This window comes from Notolepis coatsorum (genome assembly GCF_963971535.1).
Source record: "Notolepis coatsorum genome assembly, chromosome: 16".
NCBI lineage: Eukaryota > Metazoa > Chordata > Actinopteri > Aulopiformes > Paralepididae > Notolepis > Notolepis coatsorum.
In genome coordinates, this window is record NC_140180.1 from 40,656,050 (window position 1) to 40,673,826 (window position 17,777).

Consider the following 17,777-nt stretch of genomic DNA (forward strand, 5'->3'; position numbering starts at 1 on the left):
CCAGGGCCCAGAAAATAAGGCGTCAGAGAGCCGCGGCCCAATGCACATCGTCTGGCTTTTTTTTTTCTTTTCTTTTTTGCCAGGCGACCGATTTTTTAAGCCAAATATCACTTCAATCCTATTAAGTTAGTTCAAGTTAGTTATTCATTTATATGTGCTATTTATGAGAGGGCTAACTTGTTGCAAAATAATAATGATAATAATAATAGCCTCATTAAAATACTATTGTTGCTTCGGTTGTTTTCAGCGTTTTATGTGCATAATCTGTTATTTAGTTTGAAATGTTCGTTGAAATAAGTAGATTTTTCGTTTTTGTTTATTTATTAAGTTAATATAAAACCATATAGTCACATTTTAGAATACAATAGAATAGAATTTTAGAATACAACTAGAAACACTGTCCTGGCCTGCTTCTAAGTTCAGTGGCCTGACAAAAATTTTTTTTTTTTTTTTTTTTTTTTTATAATCATCTCACGGCCCACCCGTGGCTTCTCGCGGCCCACCTTTGGGTCGCGACCCCGACTTTGGGAACCACTGATCTAGCCTAGCACCTTTATGCAGTACCTCACCAGTAGGCTGTTTGGAAGGGAAGTCTTGCTTGATAGGGAAAGGATTTACTACTAGAAGAGCTGCATTTGATCAGAGATTTAAAAAATGTAAGTTCTCACTCTGCATATACTTTATTTGCTCCCTTTCTGTCTGCATGTTTGCAGTCACTGTGCTCACGGTGGGTACATTATTCCCCTACAACTTCCCAGAAACGTCAAGGAGGAAGTGGCATTGAAATTCTCATCTCCTGTAACCTCGTATTTCTCCTTTGGGGGAGCTGTCAGCTCGTCAGGCGCGCTGCTTGGAAACACACTCCGGAAGCTGGATATGCAAAGTGGCCTCTTTCATCCAGGGCACAACCTTGAGCATCCCTTAATGGGACGTGGTTGGTGAAATCAGACGGGGTTGGGACTCACTGATTCCTGCTGGATTGGGGCAGAATGTTCAACACTGCCACAGCAGAAAACAACATGCCCAGTGTTTTGCTGCCTGTTTTTGAAGTAGTAATATGCAAGATCCTCTTTTTTTTCTTTTTTTACGATCTATTGCTGATAAGCGACCATTTTTGTTACGATTTTACTTTCAGTCTAATTCATGCCAACTAGCGAGTCTTCTATTAATTCCAAACAAACTGCTGTTGCTGCTGGTGACATAAAATGTATCACTTCCTGTAGGGATGCCCCGATCAAGTTTTTTGATGATATCAGACGTTGATATCAGGAGCTAGCCAGCTAGATAACATTAGACAACGCCTCGTGTATTAAACTAAAGTGAATAGTTTACTGGGCAATTTTGTTTAATGCTTCAGTTATGTTGAAAGAGGAGCTGCACTCGACTCTTGCCAGATGGGTTTGTTGACAAGATGGGTCTGTGAGGGGGAGGGGCAAGGCGTGCACTGCAACAGCAGCGTGTGTGCCTGAGAGAAGACAGCAAGCGAGAACTCTGCTGAGAATTGGATCATGTTTTTCGCGTGCGTCATCGATCGGTTTTCGCAATCGGCGAAAATAAAGCATTATCGGAATTCACCAATCTCATATTTATACTGAATATCGGCCGATACCGATCGCTGGCCGATCGATCGGGGCAGTCTTCCTGTGTGCCAGATGATTTCCCCAGGAATGTCCTACCAGACACCAGTGTTTAGAACAGCATTCATGAACTGTGTATCGCTAGAATCACTATTGTGTTATTGGTGAGTGTCAAAATAGACATTTATTTCTACAAACATTTTCAAGATTATTTTCCTGAAAGAAAAAAAGGGGATGGATGTAGATGTGAAAATGTCCCGTTTTATTTAGTTTGATTTGAAAGGTAGTTCTGTGATACGTAATAGTTGTCTGTAGAATAGAGCTCATCAGAGACAAATGTGCATCTTAAAGTGGTGTTTCACTTGGATAGAACATTCCATGTAGTATGTTAAGACAATTGAAATGCTTCCTCACCCAAGATAGTGATGTTTTCAAACATCATTCATTATAAAAAGATCAAGAGCAAGAGCTGTATACATTAATAATTTGCCAATGGTACTTGTGTCAAATGGCATTCACACTCCCAAATGATTTGGACAGACTATAAATGATTGCATATGTTTTCTGTTCAAAGAATTTCAAAACAAATGTATGTGGTCGTCTGAATGCTTCTGATGCTTCTAACTGCCCCCCCCCCCTTTCAGGAGTTTGTAGAGAACAGCAGAAAGCTGGAACGGGTGGCGGAGCGCGGGCGGAGCCGGCCCAAGGAGGTGGTATCGGAAGGGGCGGAGATGAAGCCCATGGTGAGTGACAGAGGCGGGGGCGGGAAGGGAGGAGGTGAAGGAGAAGGGGAGGGAGAAGAGGAGGAGGAGGTGGGCGAGGGCTTGGATGGAGGCGCGGGCGAATGGGAGGAAATGCACGAGTTCCACGTGTACTACCTGATGGTAGGGGTGCTGGTAGACTGGGCCCTGACGGATCCCAGCACCCTGGTCGTCTGCCTCACAGAGGACATGGTCCTCTTCCTCTGCGTCTACCTGCCCACCTCCACACTCTTCCTCTTCGTAACACTGCTCCAGAAACCTTACTCCTTCCGCGCCCCACACTCCACCTCCTCCACCAAGCTAGCCTCTGTCTCGACATGCTAACGGATGCATGCTAACGAACATGTGCTAACTAAATGCATGCCAATGAACACAATGCTACCCGAAGCATAGCCATGAATGAACATAAGTTAACCAATGCATGCTACCTAACCTCCCGACCTCATCAGTCCATTCGTCATCGTCATCAACACCGCTTACCCTTCCCCAAAACGCATATCTTTATTTTTTCTTGACTTTTTCTTTTTCTTTTTACTTTTCTTGCCTGTCATTTCCCAGCTATCTCGAACCTGAAGTGCGGCTCGGTCCATATGTTTTTTTTTTCTCTCTTGCCTTTTATCACCGCAGTGCTTTTCTGGACGATCGAGGGATGTGTCTGGTGGTGCAGATAATAAGCTGTCAGACTAGGCGGGGGGGAGGGGGGTGAGGAGGAGGGTGTTTGAATGGAGAAATGAAGAATTTAGAGCCCCCTCTTCCCCCCTGCCAGAGCATAGGCACCGCTGCCAGATGGGAAACTGAGGCGCTGAAATGGAGCAGCGGGGGAGATTAACACGACTCTTCCCTTATAATGGAACCGCGCGACTGGGTTTTGGCAAATCACACACGGCTGTGGTGAGCATTACGTTTGCAATAAGGAGGAGCCATTTTGACTTGACCGATTACTGTTTACAGAGAATCGGGCCTTTCTCTCTTCGCCTCTGGATACTTTCAAAAAGTACAGAAACAAGGTATTATTCCCGATTAGAGTAGTTGTACAACGTAGTACCTCAGAACCTCCTAGTTTCCCCCATATCTTAGCAAATTCCTACAGTAGTTATTTACTTAACACTTTGAGTGCCAGCGACGCTATATGTCGTTAGTTCATGCCGACCGTTGAATGCCAGCAACGCTATATAGCGTTTGTTTGTCGTTTTCTTTTTATTAGCGATTTGAATTCATATTTCATATCAATCTAGCCTCACGTTAGTGCAGCAACCTCTCTCTCTGAGCTCCATTGGGAAAATACCGCCCCCTATCGTCTCTCCCTGTGTAACTGCACCCCATTGGATTAGACTGATGGGGGGGGGGGGGGGAGAAATCCAGTTTCCTCATTTTACTTATCCGGCAAGCCATCCGAAGAGATCGAAGTGATTGCCGAGCAGCGTGGAATACATATTTACAGTACCCAGCGCTGAATCAATAAACGCGATCGATATTTGGAATGGCGATCAGGAATTGGAATAATCTTTTTGGAGAACATCTGATCTGAGGTAAGGAATATATTTTACCAGTCTTAGGATAATCGGATCTGTTTAAACAGAGATATCAGCGTTTGCCCTATGTGTGTGTGTGTGTGTGCTGATCAGGAAATGAGAGAATAGATTTTTCAGCTCGCTTCTCTAGCGTGCATAAGTACACATATACTATCGATAATCTAGCGTTTATTTGAAAACGATTCATAAATAGGCCGAAAAATGACAACGTTTTTTGTGTATTCCAGAATATTCCAGTAAATGCCGTTTATCACGGAATCTTTATATTTTCCTGAAACTTTCAAGAAAACGAGGGCTTTTCAAAATGCTATAAAACGGAAATGAACCGATTAAAAAAAATCCGTTTCGACAATGTTGACTGCAAACAAGTCATTGATAAGCGTCGGGCAGATTAGATACATAGCCATAATTTAAGACATAGATTATGCGTTCACAACGCTATCATTGAAGTGGGTGCTGGCATTCAACCATGTTTTACCATGTTCACCAGTGGCATCCAAAGTGTTAGGAGAACTTCTGTATTTAATTATTATTTTTTTTAACCTGCGCCCTACTTTTCCCATCATTTGGGGTCTGAATGAAGAATAGAGACAAACATTTTTGTTATTGGTCCAGTATTGAGGTAGATCGCTTCATCCGGCAGCTGCAAAACCGGCTACGATGTATTCAGAATGGGCAAACGTGCACGTCAAAGTTTGACCACTAAAAGAGCTTTTATTTTGCCACAGACTGACTAATAAGTATCGGTCATCCTACAGAGATAAACCTCTGTTTGCGCTTCTTCCGGTCTCCGTTTATACATTTCACTATTTGCGGCCGGGGGGAGGGGTTGTTTTTTCTGATGTTTACAAAAGAAACCGAGAAGGGGAAATAAATCTATATTAGATATTTTATAATCAATCATGACTCAGTTGATATTTTTTACATACTACTAGCTTATTGTTTTAGCCGTTATCCTGCCAAGCTTTCGTGTACTGACGAGTCAACACAATAACTTTAGCTAATAACATTACCTCCACTCTGTCTGCAGCAGGTCTCTCCACTCTTGGAACAGCATTTTTCTTTAGGAAAAGGTGCTTTGGTATAGGATTTCTACTCTTGGACTAGTCATCAGGGTACAAAATATCGCTATAGACCCAATGGTCTGCAAGGCACTGTGTGCAGAGCAGACCATTGTTTTCATCCATTTGTAACATAACTAGCCACACTTTCAGCGTGTCCCTATCCAACAAAGGTAGTCTATAAAAACTGCCTCAGTTTTGTGTGGCTCAACATTTTCTTGATACAATTCAGATATGCGCAAACACAAACCATTGTTTTATATATTTTAGATAACACAACGTTTTCTGTATTCCAACAAGATGAACGAATCTTCCTCACCAACTCAAGTCTCCGCTGTACACTTCCAACAACAACTCACGCCTTGCAGGATTTCAGAGCGAGACTTATATTTGACTGTAGTGAAAGAAATAGTTATGACATTCTGAGTCTGACAGTGGCAAAAAAAAAACTCTTTTAGTGGACGTACTTTGACGTGCATTTGTGATTACATTGCAGCTGCCGGCTGAATCTATCTCTGTCAATACTGGACCAATTACTACATTTTATCTCTATTATTAATTTAGACCCAACACAACAGAGAAATACAATAGCCTCCAGCTGCAGCTCCGGAGCGATCCTCTCTCGAGGCGCTGTGGCAGCCACAGAGAGCGTGCGCTGATTGGCGTAAAGTACGGAAGTTTCTCTTAAGGGTTAGGTTTAGGCCCTCATCTAAGAGAGGTTAAGGTTAGAGTGACAGTCAGGGCTGGTAATCCTTCCTGTAACAAAGCAACATAGGCCCTCAACCATAGAGGTTAGGGAAGTATTTTACTGTATTGTACCCATTCTGCAATCTGTTAATAAAGTTTTCAATCAATCAATTCCTGGCCGCGACCCTCTCTCCAACCGCACGTCTCAACCGAGCTTGGTCAAGGGGGAGGGGCTAGGCCCAATGTGGAGTGATGTCCCATCTCCGCCAATCAGCGCGCGCTCTCTGTGGTAGAGAAACATCTGTACTCTCCGCCAATCAGCGCTAACTTCCGTACTCTCCGCCAATCAGCGTGCACTCTCTGTGGCTGCCACAGCGCCTAGTGAGGGGATCGCTCCGGAGATGCAGCTGGACGCTACTCGAGAAATAGGGTCCAGGTTTAAAAATACAGAAATTCCCCTTTAAGAGAAATTATATGCAGTGCAGACCTACCAATCAGGAGGGCCTGTGTCCCTGGCCTGACCTGCCGTTTTTGATCATGTCAAGCCTTCTGGTTTCAAGATGGATCTAGACCAGGGGTTCTCATACTTTTTTATACCACGACCCCATTTTATTTAGGACATTTATTGGCGACTGCACACTTAATGTATCGCATAATTTCAGCGTGGAATTAAGGAATATCAAAATAAAAGCACACATTGTTGAACTTGATCATGGATATTTATTAGACAATTTTATTACAGCACTATGTTATCAATACACATTTATAAAACGAGGCATATTTAGCCAAAATATGTTGCCAGAACATAAAACATCTTTATATACTGTATATATATTTTATTATTATTTTTATTTATTTTACTTGCCAATGTGCAACCCCACTGTCACATACCCATGACCCCACTTTGGGTTGCGACCCGTAGTTTGAGAACCGCTGATCTAGACCCTAACCCACTTGTCTTCCATCACGCACACACCTCACATCTTCACTTCCTCCATAACCTTTCCAATCCTCCCGGTTTTCATTCCTGCTTTTAAAATGAATTTAGCAATGTTTTTCATCATCCTCATCTTCTCATCAACCCAAAGACTTTTTATAGTTTATTTTTGTAATGTTAATCATTGAGCTACTGTGAACAGAGTAATAAGACTTGAATAACTTTACCTTTCCAGGCTCCAGGAACAAGTTCAGCTTGACCAAAATCACCTAATGGGACTTTTTGAAAAGACATTCCAAAATGTTTATTTTTACCAATGTGTAACATGTTTACTATGGTTTCACTCCAGGGAATACAATATTTTAATAAGAAACTGTAAAAAAAAAAATAACAATGTAATTAAGCACTTTATATTGAAGCGCTGCATATTTTAAAAACGGCTGATGCATTTTTCGTAGTGATGTCCTTTTTTATAAGACTAAAAAGAACGATTGCCATCCAGTCGGAACACTGAACTAATAGGTCTTGAATCACTTTTGGTTGTTAATGTATTTTTTCTTTTTTTTTCTTTTGCATAGCGAGTTTTCCCATTTTTGGCCGGAAGTCTCCGGCGTCGGGACACCCGTTTTGTCACGGCGAAGCACTTAGACGTGTTTTTAATCAACCACTGAAAAACTTAAAAGGTATGCTAGACTCTCACTTTGCATTCGGATTCAACCGGCGTCACGGTGGAGGAATCGTTTGTTCTCACGTTATCAAGCGCGTCGTTGTATTGGAACGAACAAGGGGAGTCTTCTCTGCAGCTTTCTTCTATGTACTGTATGTATGAACACAAACTGACTGTCTTCATAGACTGCTAGGATTTGTTATTTTTCCTCTTACCTGTATATTTTTGGGGGGAAGTTTGAGAAACGCAGACAGGGTGAAGTCAACAACCCATTGTTAACAGTGGTCGTGGGACACGAGATTCAGATACGCCCGGCTCCTGCCCTCTGGACGGTTCTCGGGGGGACCCCTTGCAGACATTTGAGTACTGGTGAGGAGTAAAATGGGGGGAAAAACTATGCTTATCCATCTTAGGTGAAGTCTGCCATCCTTACACACTCCCTATCGACGCCTGACCGATCCTGTCAGAATAAGGGCTAGTATGAAGCACGAGTTGGATGGAGATTACAGATGATGTGGTGGCTAGTCAGAAGAGTAGGGACATTATGCTCGGAGGGCTGCAATGTTTGTACCTTTTTGTTGGACTAATTCATCAGGATAGACCTTAGTTTTAATAATTCTTAATGGACAGCTGATCTGTTGAACTGATTCTTCAGACATTGCGGCCCTCTAGGACTTTAGAACTTTAGAGTGGCTCCATCAGTTGACATCTCCACACGGCTACAACTTCATGGTCGTAAAGACTGGATATAAGTCTACAGAATTGACAACACAACCTAAATTTCACAACATTTTCGAGAAGATGATCTGATCTTGATATGTATTTTGTACAAACTATAAATTATTGTATAAGCTCCACAAAGATTCAGAGACGGTGGATGGCTTTGAAAATGTGTGTTAATAAAAAAAACACTCATCCATTTACACACACAAACGCTTTTAGATGAAAACAGATGAAGGGAGACTGCCAATCATGTCAACCTAGCAAGTGACTGGCGCCAATCATCAATAAAATTCTTCCATCAGTCAAGTATGGAGGGTTTTGCTGAGCTTCCCCTGCAGAGCTCTTAATATGACCTGTGGAGATGCCAGCTGTGTTTAGACAGCAAGCAATAAAGCAAACACCATAATATCAACAGCTTCACAATACGTCTTCCTACTTTGCTCGCTATATTTCCAAGTCAATATTCATAGGCACATCTGTGAGACCCAACGGTAGAGAAAAGCAGGTAAGGGACATAAACTCATACTGCCTTTATTGGTTGTAGAAGTGATTTGGAGTGGTTAGGGCAAGTGTAGGCGGGTCAGGCTGGGTCAGGTTTAGGGGGGGCTGGTAGGAGGTAAAAGTGATGAAAGCCTTTATATATTAAAAAAAAAAAAAAAAAAAGTACCAGTTATTTTCCATCATAGATTTGTGCATATCCACAGATACCATCAGGATGAAAGAGGTAAAAAAATAAATTAAAAAAACGTTCTTTCATCTGGATTTGAAGAAAATACTACCTTGTTTTGTTTTCATTGAAGACATCGTGGATGATATGAATTGCACATTATAATGTATGCCGTTTTGTCGAGACGAGGTTTCTTAACAGTGTGTTCGGTCAGACTGAATAATGTGTATCTTGTGTACTATGATGTTGTCAAGTGACCAGGATGGATAATTAGATCATTTTCAACGCTGCGATGAGCGAGACGGCTGTGACTGTTCACATAACCTTTTTTAGTCTTTTTTAGCCTCTCTGCAGAAGTTGACAAACATCATCCCACACTTTAGAGAAAAAAATACAAAAAACATCTCAGTGTTTTCCACAACGGGGAAAAAGAAATAGTCTGTCGGTGCGCTTCTCTCCGGGAATACACTAGACCTTACACTAAGATTTAGCTATGAAATATTAAAGAGCATGTATGTTAAAAAAATAAAAATAAAAAATTATGATATGGTCAAACAGAATTAACGTGATCACAGGACTCTCGATGCGCAAAGCATGTTTCCAGTTGCACTAAAAGACGGTATTCATTCAACACTGAGATAAACATTTTTAAAATATATATATATTGTAAGATATTTATAGTTGAAAATGTCTTTAGCTCAGTAAAGTCGGTATAAGATAGAGGTGTTTATTAGATGTGTAGTGGAGAGAACCGTCTCAGTGAGCCAACAGGCCCATTGGAAAACATTTTAAAGAAGAAGAAAATAAGCCTCACTATAAGTGCAATCATTGAAACTTATAGCTTGTGGCACATACTCAATAATTCCTACTCAACCTTTCCTTTATGGGTTTGCACCCACCACAGAAGAACATACATATTTGACTGAAGTCACTGGGCAGCCTTGCGTCCGACCGTGTGCATCGGACACTTGCCGACCACAAACCGAGCTGTTCTGTTTGCCAAATCTGACCGGTCGCACACGCAAAATGAAAACCTCAACAGGCCGACACGACACGTAAAAGGTGCTGTTGTTGTGTTAACTGGTGGAACGCGGGGGATCGTGGTGCATCAATGTGTCATCTTAATTTTTTGTTATTGTTTTGTTCCGTTATTGGCCTGTAAAGCGAGCTGCTCTGAGAACAGCTGCGATATGAGGCCTGATTTTTCAGCTTCTGTTAGCTAAGGGGCAGTGAGCCCTATGTAGACAGAAGAGCCAGTGTTGTAAAGCAATTAGCTATGCTCAAACAAATGAAGGACTATAGACAACTTGCATGTTTTCAAGCCCATATCGCTCCCCACCCCAACCCACCCCACCCCCTGCTCTTTTTACAGCGAGCCATCTTTGTAGGGTGTTAATATAAGGCATTAGATCCATGTGACTAAACACTGACTTAACTGATATAGAACGACAGCTTTACTCTGCAAACAAAACCACTGTCAAGTCTTGAAATTACTCTTCGGTCTTGGAAACCACGCGTCTACTCTTTGTCACAAAGGAATGGCTAAATTCCTAGCAAAAGATACCGTTATGAAAAGGCAACACATCGGTTTTAACAGTCAGTCGTAACATTTAGCTTTTAGTTTTTTCTCTGCAGTAAGAGGTTGTTTGTAACATTGGACAACATTTTTGTTCCGTTTGAATTTTATATTTATAATTTCTTATGTATATTTGTTTTTCTTTTTTTCAAAAAAAGTAATAAAATGGAAATTTTTACTTGTGTGTGTGTTGTTGGTGTCTACGTACCATTTGCTGTGTTTTCAACATAAAAGAGAAACGTCAATATACATGTTGCACATAAAATGGCTTTTAGAAAATATTTATATACAAAATGCAAATGAACAATACACATAAGACAATGTTTTAACTTATACAACAATGAACTAATACAAAACATTGAACTTTCTGTTTGTGCTTCTCGTATTGACAGAATTAACGTTGATTTGATTGGTTAAATATGTACACTTGTACATCCCAGTACAGCATTAAACAGCAACATTAAAGTGTTTCCCAACATTAGAAGTACGGTACATACAGTATGTTAGGTTTACAATTTGTGCAATATATAGTGTGAACAATACTATGTGCATACTAGTATGTAGTCCTATATATATATACATGGGGCGACAGTGGCTCGGGAGGTAGAGTCTGACAATCCGGAGGTTCCCGGTTAGATTCCCACTCCTCCCAGGCAGCGTGTCGAAGTGTCCTTAACCCCTAATTGCTCCCAATGAGCAGGTCGGCACCTTGCATGGTCGCCTCTGCCATCGGTGTGTGAATGTGTGAATGAACGGGTAAAATGTGAGGAACAAATTGTAAAGCGCTTTGGATAAAAGCTGCTATATAAATGCAGCCATTTACCATTTATACATCTTTGGCATTCTTTCCTATGACAACAGAAAACGTGTTGCTGGTTAAGTGCTATTGATGTTAACATTAATTTAACCTGACCTAGAAGGTGAAATGAAGCCATGTTAACCACATAGTTGCACTTGTCAAACGTCTTGTTCGTTGTCTTGATTCAACCATATAACACAAAAATTTTCTGGGATTGGTCAGTTTCATAATGGTAATTCTAGTAAGGAAGGACTGGTAAAATAGTATAAAGTGAAACATGCTATTGCTGAAAACAATCTTGTTTCTTGCACATCCTAGTTGCTGTAGTCAGGATGGGCAAATGAACAAGCCATGGTAAATTTGACTGGTAAGTTTGTCTTTTCTACCAGTCACTCAGGCAGGTAACCAACCATCATTTTGGAGGTCTAATATATATTTGGTTGGTGAAATAGGAAAAGTGGCTGGTGAATTTGGGGATTTACTCCTGGGTTGTTGACAAAAGTTAGTTTCCTGCCCTGTTTCCTGTCATTCAGTTCCAACTGTGTATCGTAATGACAACACTTGGGCTTTGACTGCTTTGACTTGCAGTATTAGAACAATCACTTACCTCTTCTCCACAGTCTTTGTTTATGTTGGGATGAGCATTTTAGCTCAACGGGGGGGGGGGTTCCAATGTTCCACTGGAAGTTTCTCCAAGTTCTGGAGGGATATCATCAGTCATCATAAGGCCACGTTGATAAGCCAGAGATGTCTACAAGACCTCTCTCCAAGGCTTTTGACCTCATTCAGATCAGATCACATCGGATAAAAAATGTCAATTGTTGCTCTCTGTGTAACCTCAGATCTCCTCGTCATCCTCACTGACCATTGTATCCAGGTCCTTGTCCTTGCGCTCCGCGCTCTCTGTGAGAAACTCTCTCTGCTGGGCCTCCAGCTCTCGGAGCTCCCCCTGCAGGCGCTCCAGATGTAGTGCACGTCTGTTCCTCAGCAGTCTCCTGGGGAACGGGTTCATGTCTGTGAAGGCGACGCTCGTCAGCTTCCTATTCAAAGATTAGGGTAAAGGAGCTCTTAAATGTCCAAACAAAAAGGACTGACACAATTTCTTGAGTGTACTACATTTCTGAGAGGATCCTATAAACAGGGCTTGTGACTCTGGTTCATGTGATATTCCTGAAAACCCATCATATATACTGTTAAAAGAAAAAGGCCCATTGAATAAACAGAAGTGCTGCAACGCTTGATATTTGTGAGGAGCATCTATACGTTTGTTTAATGAGTCTGGTTTTGGGAATTTTTCTGAATACCTACTGCAACCCCAACTACCATTATGACCAGTGACTTTCCTTTGTTAGGCCGGTCTGTATTATGATTGCTACTTTTACCTACAGTATACTGATTCAAAAGATATGGAAATAGTCATACCTTATGTCCTGTCTACAACAGTGAATTGTTTGCCTCGACCGTGGATGTATAGACTCTCTCTCTCCCTAGAGAGTTGTACAGCCTATGCTGTAGTTCAGCCACGGCTGCTGCTTTCTGAATTATATATGGGGATGTCTGTCTGTGGTAAAAATAGCTCCCAGGTCTGTTCTGCTAGCAACACGCTGATCAAATAGAATATGGGAAAGAATAAGCCCAGTACAGTGAGAACATCTCAAGTGTAGAATCAAAGATGGGTCTTAATAACTAGAATGGTGGGGTAGGCTAATGATTTGTATTCCTTTTTTTATTTAAATTTTTTTTTTACAATTTAACTTTTTTTTATTTTATGTCTGAAGTCATTTTATTTATTTATCTATTTATTTATTTATTTATTTATTGTAACCCCTCCCATTCCCCCAAGGAGATGAAGTTCATTGTGAAATGTGTTTTTAAATCTGGAAAAAATGGTATCATAGAATAATTATGAGTATTATTTCTATTATAGTCATAAATCAAAACTAAATTTGTTTTTATGCTGTGTGAACACAAGGCTTTAATGGACTTATTTGTGTCGGCTAATATACTGCCCTACACATGTAAACAACACCGTGAAAGTGTACCTTTTTAGGTAACTGTCTAGCTTCAGTGTTCCTCTGAGTGCAGTTTATATATATAATTTATATAAATATATAATTTTAATAATAATAATTTATTTATATTCTTTTTTTATGTACTTTTTTTCTTTTGGTAAAAATGTCCCTCCCATACATTGCATTTTTTTTAAATGACCAGCATGTGCCTCCATATTTTTGACAAACAGTTGCAAATAGATTGAACTAAGGTAACCTCACCTGCCATCGGAGATGGTCTTAGTGAAGAAGCGGAGGTACTGGTATAATTCAACGTTGTCATGGATCTTTAGAATGTCCTCCTCTTTGTACTTGAAGAGGGCCAGAGCATAGCGGAATATTACCTGAGGAAAGGATGAGTTTTTAAATGCACATGTTTGCTTCTTCTGTAGCTCCCTTGGATTGTACCAATGATATACAAGGTGAAAGGTTAGTAATTTCTAGTGAATCACAGGGATGAAATGCAGTTCTACTACTTTCTTTTTTTTTATCCACTTTCTCCCCATTTTCTATTTTTCTCCCAATCCCAATTTCCGTAGTATCCAATTCTTCCCTGTCTTGAACATTGCTAGACTATGCCTCCCACTGGTCGGCTGTAGTGAGGACAGAAGCCTTGCATCACGTGTCCCCTCCGGTACACGAGGAGGCAGCCTGTCGCATCTTTTCACAGCAGCAGCTCGAACTCTCAGTGGCGAGGAGTAACGCGTGGGAGGCTAACGCTGCCCCCGCTACTTCCTGCTTCCGGCGTCACCAAACCGACCTGTAGGAGTCGCCGTCCACAACGTCCAATCCCCACCCACCGGCTTTCCCACCCTCTAACACTTGCCAATTGTGTTAGTATGAACGACCGGCCAGCCGGTAGCAACGCCGAGCGCCTTGCCCACTGCGCCAATCAGCCGCCCAGTTCTACTACTTTCTGGAAAAACATTATGGAATTACCATCCCTTTGCTACAAATAAAACCTCTGTTAATTTTTTATTTACAATGCAAGACATACTGTAGCCTCTCTTTACTATACACACTGAACTCAATAAACTCTTAAAAGTTTGTACAAACTGCTACAAGCCTATTTATAATGACGATGATGATGATCAGGGCTTCAAATAAATACTCACCACGGCCAAAATATGCAGCAACTACGCTGCTGGCCAGTATGACTGACTATACTGTCTTTATACCTGTATCACTGTACATATTGGTATTACAACTCTGTACGTACACCGGATTATCACTATAGACCACCATAACACGCAACACTTCCGGTATTCTGAAATCATGGGAGAGGGGGGGGGGGGGTGAATGAATGTGGATGGGAGCCTTGACATTAAGTGGTTGTAGGTACGGCTGTGGGGGTGCGGGAGACATGATCCAATAGACTTTTATACACCCGAGTCTCCTGAACACGGAGAGACCAATCCCAAGACTCCCAGAGGCAGCTTCAAGGTGGATTCTTCAAAGAATTATAAGAAACAATTCTCGGCTTCTGATTCTGATTCTGGTTTTGATCACTGTGGGTATAATTCGGATGATGAACACGACAGCGGCGTTAGCTCTTGGATGTGACCCTGGGAATACCACTTGGCAGGCCTCCCCCAAAAAATCTGATTGGTTCTTAAAACTTTAATCGCCGAAGACGCTGTGCAGCGTCTTTCCCCGCCATGCTTATTCTGCCGAAGACGCTGGACAGCGTCTTTGATATCAATATTTAAAAAATCTGTGATCGAAATCATATTTCTCCCCCGGAGACATTATATGTACTAGTAAGCCCCTCTCAACTCTCCAACGGTTCAAGAGCGCCATCTGGTGGCCGATCGGCCGCTCGCCCAAACAGGAAGTGATGCGGATGAAGTGGTGCTCACCCATATTTCGTCCGGGCACTCGCTATCATTAGCAGGAATCCATCTCGACATGGATGTCGATCGGTTGCAAATAACTCGATAAACAACATGATTTGGACGTATATACTATTATACAACCTGGAAATGGATCGGATATTTCGACATCCCATAATAGAAAAATGTCTGTTCCACGCTCATCTCCCAACGGCGCGAGGAAGCTACGGTGAGTTTCAGCGTTATTTTTTAATGTCTTCGATACTAACTGCTCTAATGATCATATCACCCACACTAGATGAATGATATAACGTTGCCCACGGAATTATAAACGACCCCCCCCCATCCGGTCAACATCAGATCATACGTAGTAACTCCTAGAAGCACGTCCAGTTGACATTTTTTATCTCGCAGAGATTCCTACCAAACTGTATTTGATCATCAATATAATGCATTTAGGGCTATAAATCAAGTTCTGGAGAAAGCTGCAGAAAACGATAAAAACATACTTATACTTTAGACCGTATTTTAGTATGAATATGTGAATGAAAAAGTATAACGTTGCTACACCCTGAACAATAGATATAGGACGTTGAATGGGCCATAGTAATGTCAATTTAGCAATACAATTTAAAAAGTTATAGCCCTGCAAAGAAGGGGAACTTCTCCATGTTAAATAGGGCTGGCGAGGGATGGTAAATTATGAATTTAACCCCGGCGATCAAAGTGTTAACCTTCTGCGTATTGTCGCAGTGAAAGGGTTAACTATTTTGGTAGTGCGGCGGTGAAAGGGTTAAGATTCAAGCCACCCTGAGATTTTGGAATGTCTGATTACAGGGCTTGGGAGCGTCACAGAGCATGTCGGATTCCGGTGCATTTGATTTATTGGTAACTGTTGGTGTAACTGAGGGGTACAATTCCCTGACTGTATTGATAAGTATGGTATCATTAAACCACTACCGTCTTATGTACATTCCTACTGGCCATACAGTACACAGGTATCTAATGATGAACACTTCCCACAATGACTCGGTTCCACACAAAACTGGATTTAAGTATTTATTAGCAGCAAAAGGTACATAATATACTTTACTTTACTTTGGATGCGCTTATAAGGCAAAGGAATGTGCGTAGGCAAATCAATAACGAATTTCCATTCTCATATTACGCAGGAGATAATCATACAACCTGAATCTTAGGGAATTATATCTATGGTACACTAGTAATATAGCGGGAGATACTGGTAGGGTCCCCCCGGTTGTAAGCCAGCAAGGGTAGAGGATTTGTCGGTAGTAGAGTCTGGGTCAACGATGATAAGGAGACTCCAAGTACAGGAGACGGTGCAATAAAATCTTGATCCGCAGACGAATACAGCTGTTCTCCGTAGCATGTAGCTCCACATGGAAGAAAGCTAGCCGGCCTCAGACTTCTGAGAGGCAGACTCGACGTGGCTCCTCACAGGTTAAATCCCACACACTTGTGGGTGTCGGCGATTCTCCGCTCCATTAATTACAGGACCAAAAGCAAATATAATCCAGCCGAAAAGGGCTATGCAGTCATCGGTAGGTTATCCAGTGTACATAATCCACACGGTCCTCGTCTAGGGCCCCTCGGGTGAAAGCGCCATGGTAAGCAGCCCAGCCTGGATAAGCACTCTAGCTGATACGAGGAAACGTTGGTGATGCTGGTCACTGTAGAACTTTAGCCGCACGATACACTATACACAAATAGACTATTACTGACTTAATAGAATAGGTTGAACTCGACGGTACAGCGTTAAACTCTGACCCTTCAGTTATTAATTCGCACACGGTCTCAATGCTCTATTTGGGGCCAAACAGGCCATACTGCACCGCACGTCGTATCGTGGGTGAGGCTTCAACTTATTGGGTAACTCTACTTCTGTATTCACCTGCACCGTATTTATACGCTTAGATGAATAAACTAGTACCAGCTTTATTCCTGTCTCATATCCTTGCGCAGTACCGTTCATGTCCAGGCATGTCCCCGGCGGTGACTTTGAACCAGAAGGTATGGCCATGGCGCCTGTGGACCGCTGTCCAATAGGAGAATGAAATATTATGGTCTGTACTAGGCTAAAGGGATATTCCGTGTATATGTACAAGGAATATACAAGGGATATCAAACAATATACAAATATTATGCAATATATATCAATCAATAAATATATATATTCGGTTTAATCTGATCCTTCGTAACAGCCGCCTCCTAATTAGTCCCACCTAATTAGATAAGCAGAGACAGATTAACCGCACTGTCCACTACTCAATGTCTGTTGTGAGGGTAGGGCAGTTCACAAAGTCATGGGGTCATGGTCGTCATCAATAGCATCGGGGAGCCCCGGCAACTCTATTAGCCTCGCCACGGGTCGGGTGTAGATCCGCCCTTGGACGAGCACTTCGGCCGCTCTGACCTTTCCGTCGGCACCGGTGATCACTTTGCTTACGCGGCCAGCCGGCCACATAGCTCGGGGTAGTGACTGGTCGATAATCATGACGACTGTTCCTTCTGTCAAATTGTCCCTCTCTTTCACCCATTTCTGGCGGGTCTGTAGAGACGGTAGATAGTGGAGTAGGAAGCTGTTCCAAAACTTGTCAGCCAATACTTGACTGTACCTCCACATTCTTCGGCCGTTCGCTTCTTCAGGCCTGTACACTGTCTGTGGTAGCGCGGGGTCCAGCCGCCCCATCAAGAGAGTGTTGGGGTGACTGGGTCGACATCTGCTACATCACTTGAGACGTAACCGAGGGGCTTTGAGTTCAATACTCCCTCGATCTCCGTGAGGACTGTCATTAGGACTTCTTCCGCCACGGTCTGGGCCCCAAGCACGGCGTACAGGGCTGTCTTTATTGAACGTACTTCTCGTTCCCAAGTTCCACCGAAGTG

At 42.1% G+C, this 17,777-nt stretch overlaps 2 protein-coding genes across 3 annotated transcripts in view; one reads left to right on the forward strand and one right to left on the reverse strand.

Moving 5' to 3' along the window:
* Positions 1–8,516, forward strand: part of slc44a1b (solute carrier family 44 member 1b) — a gene marked incomplete at its 5' end in the record, with an annotated part of 95,170 nt that extends 86,654 nt beyond the window's left edge. Inside the window, 2 exons of the mRNA XM_084331712.1 lie at positions 2,222–2,320; positions 6,791–8,516. Of these exons, the coding sequence (XP_084187838.1) occupies positions 2,222–2,320; positions 6,791–6,814 (123 nt within the window). The 3' untranslated portion in view covers positions 6,815–8,516. The remainder of the gene's footprint in view (positions 1–2,221; positions 2,321–6,790) is intronic.
* Positions 8,517–9,967: 1,451 nt separating this feature from the next.
* The window catches only part of tbc1d2 (TBC1 domain family, member 2), a 66,806-nt gene continuing 58,996 nt past the window's right edge, over positions 9,968–17,777 (reverse strand). For both annotated transcript variants that reach the window (XM_084332419.1, XM_084332418.1), the window contains exons 16-17: positions 13,261–13,382; positions 9,968–12,027 (exon numbers count right to left, since the gene is read on the reverse strand). In XM_084332419.1, the coding sequence (XP_084188545.1) occupies positions 11,826–12,027; positions 13,261–13,382 (324 nt within the window). In that variant the 3' untranslated portion in view covers positions 9,968–11,825. The remainder of the gene's footprint in view (positions 12,028–13,260; positions 13,383–17,777) is intronic.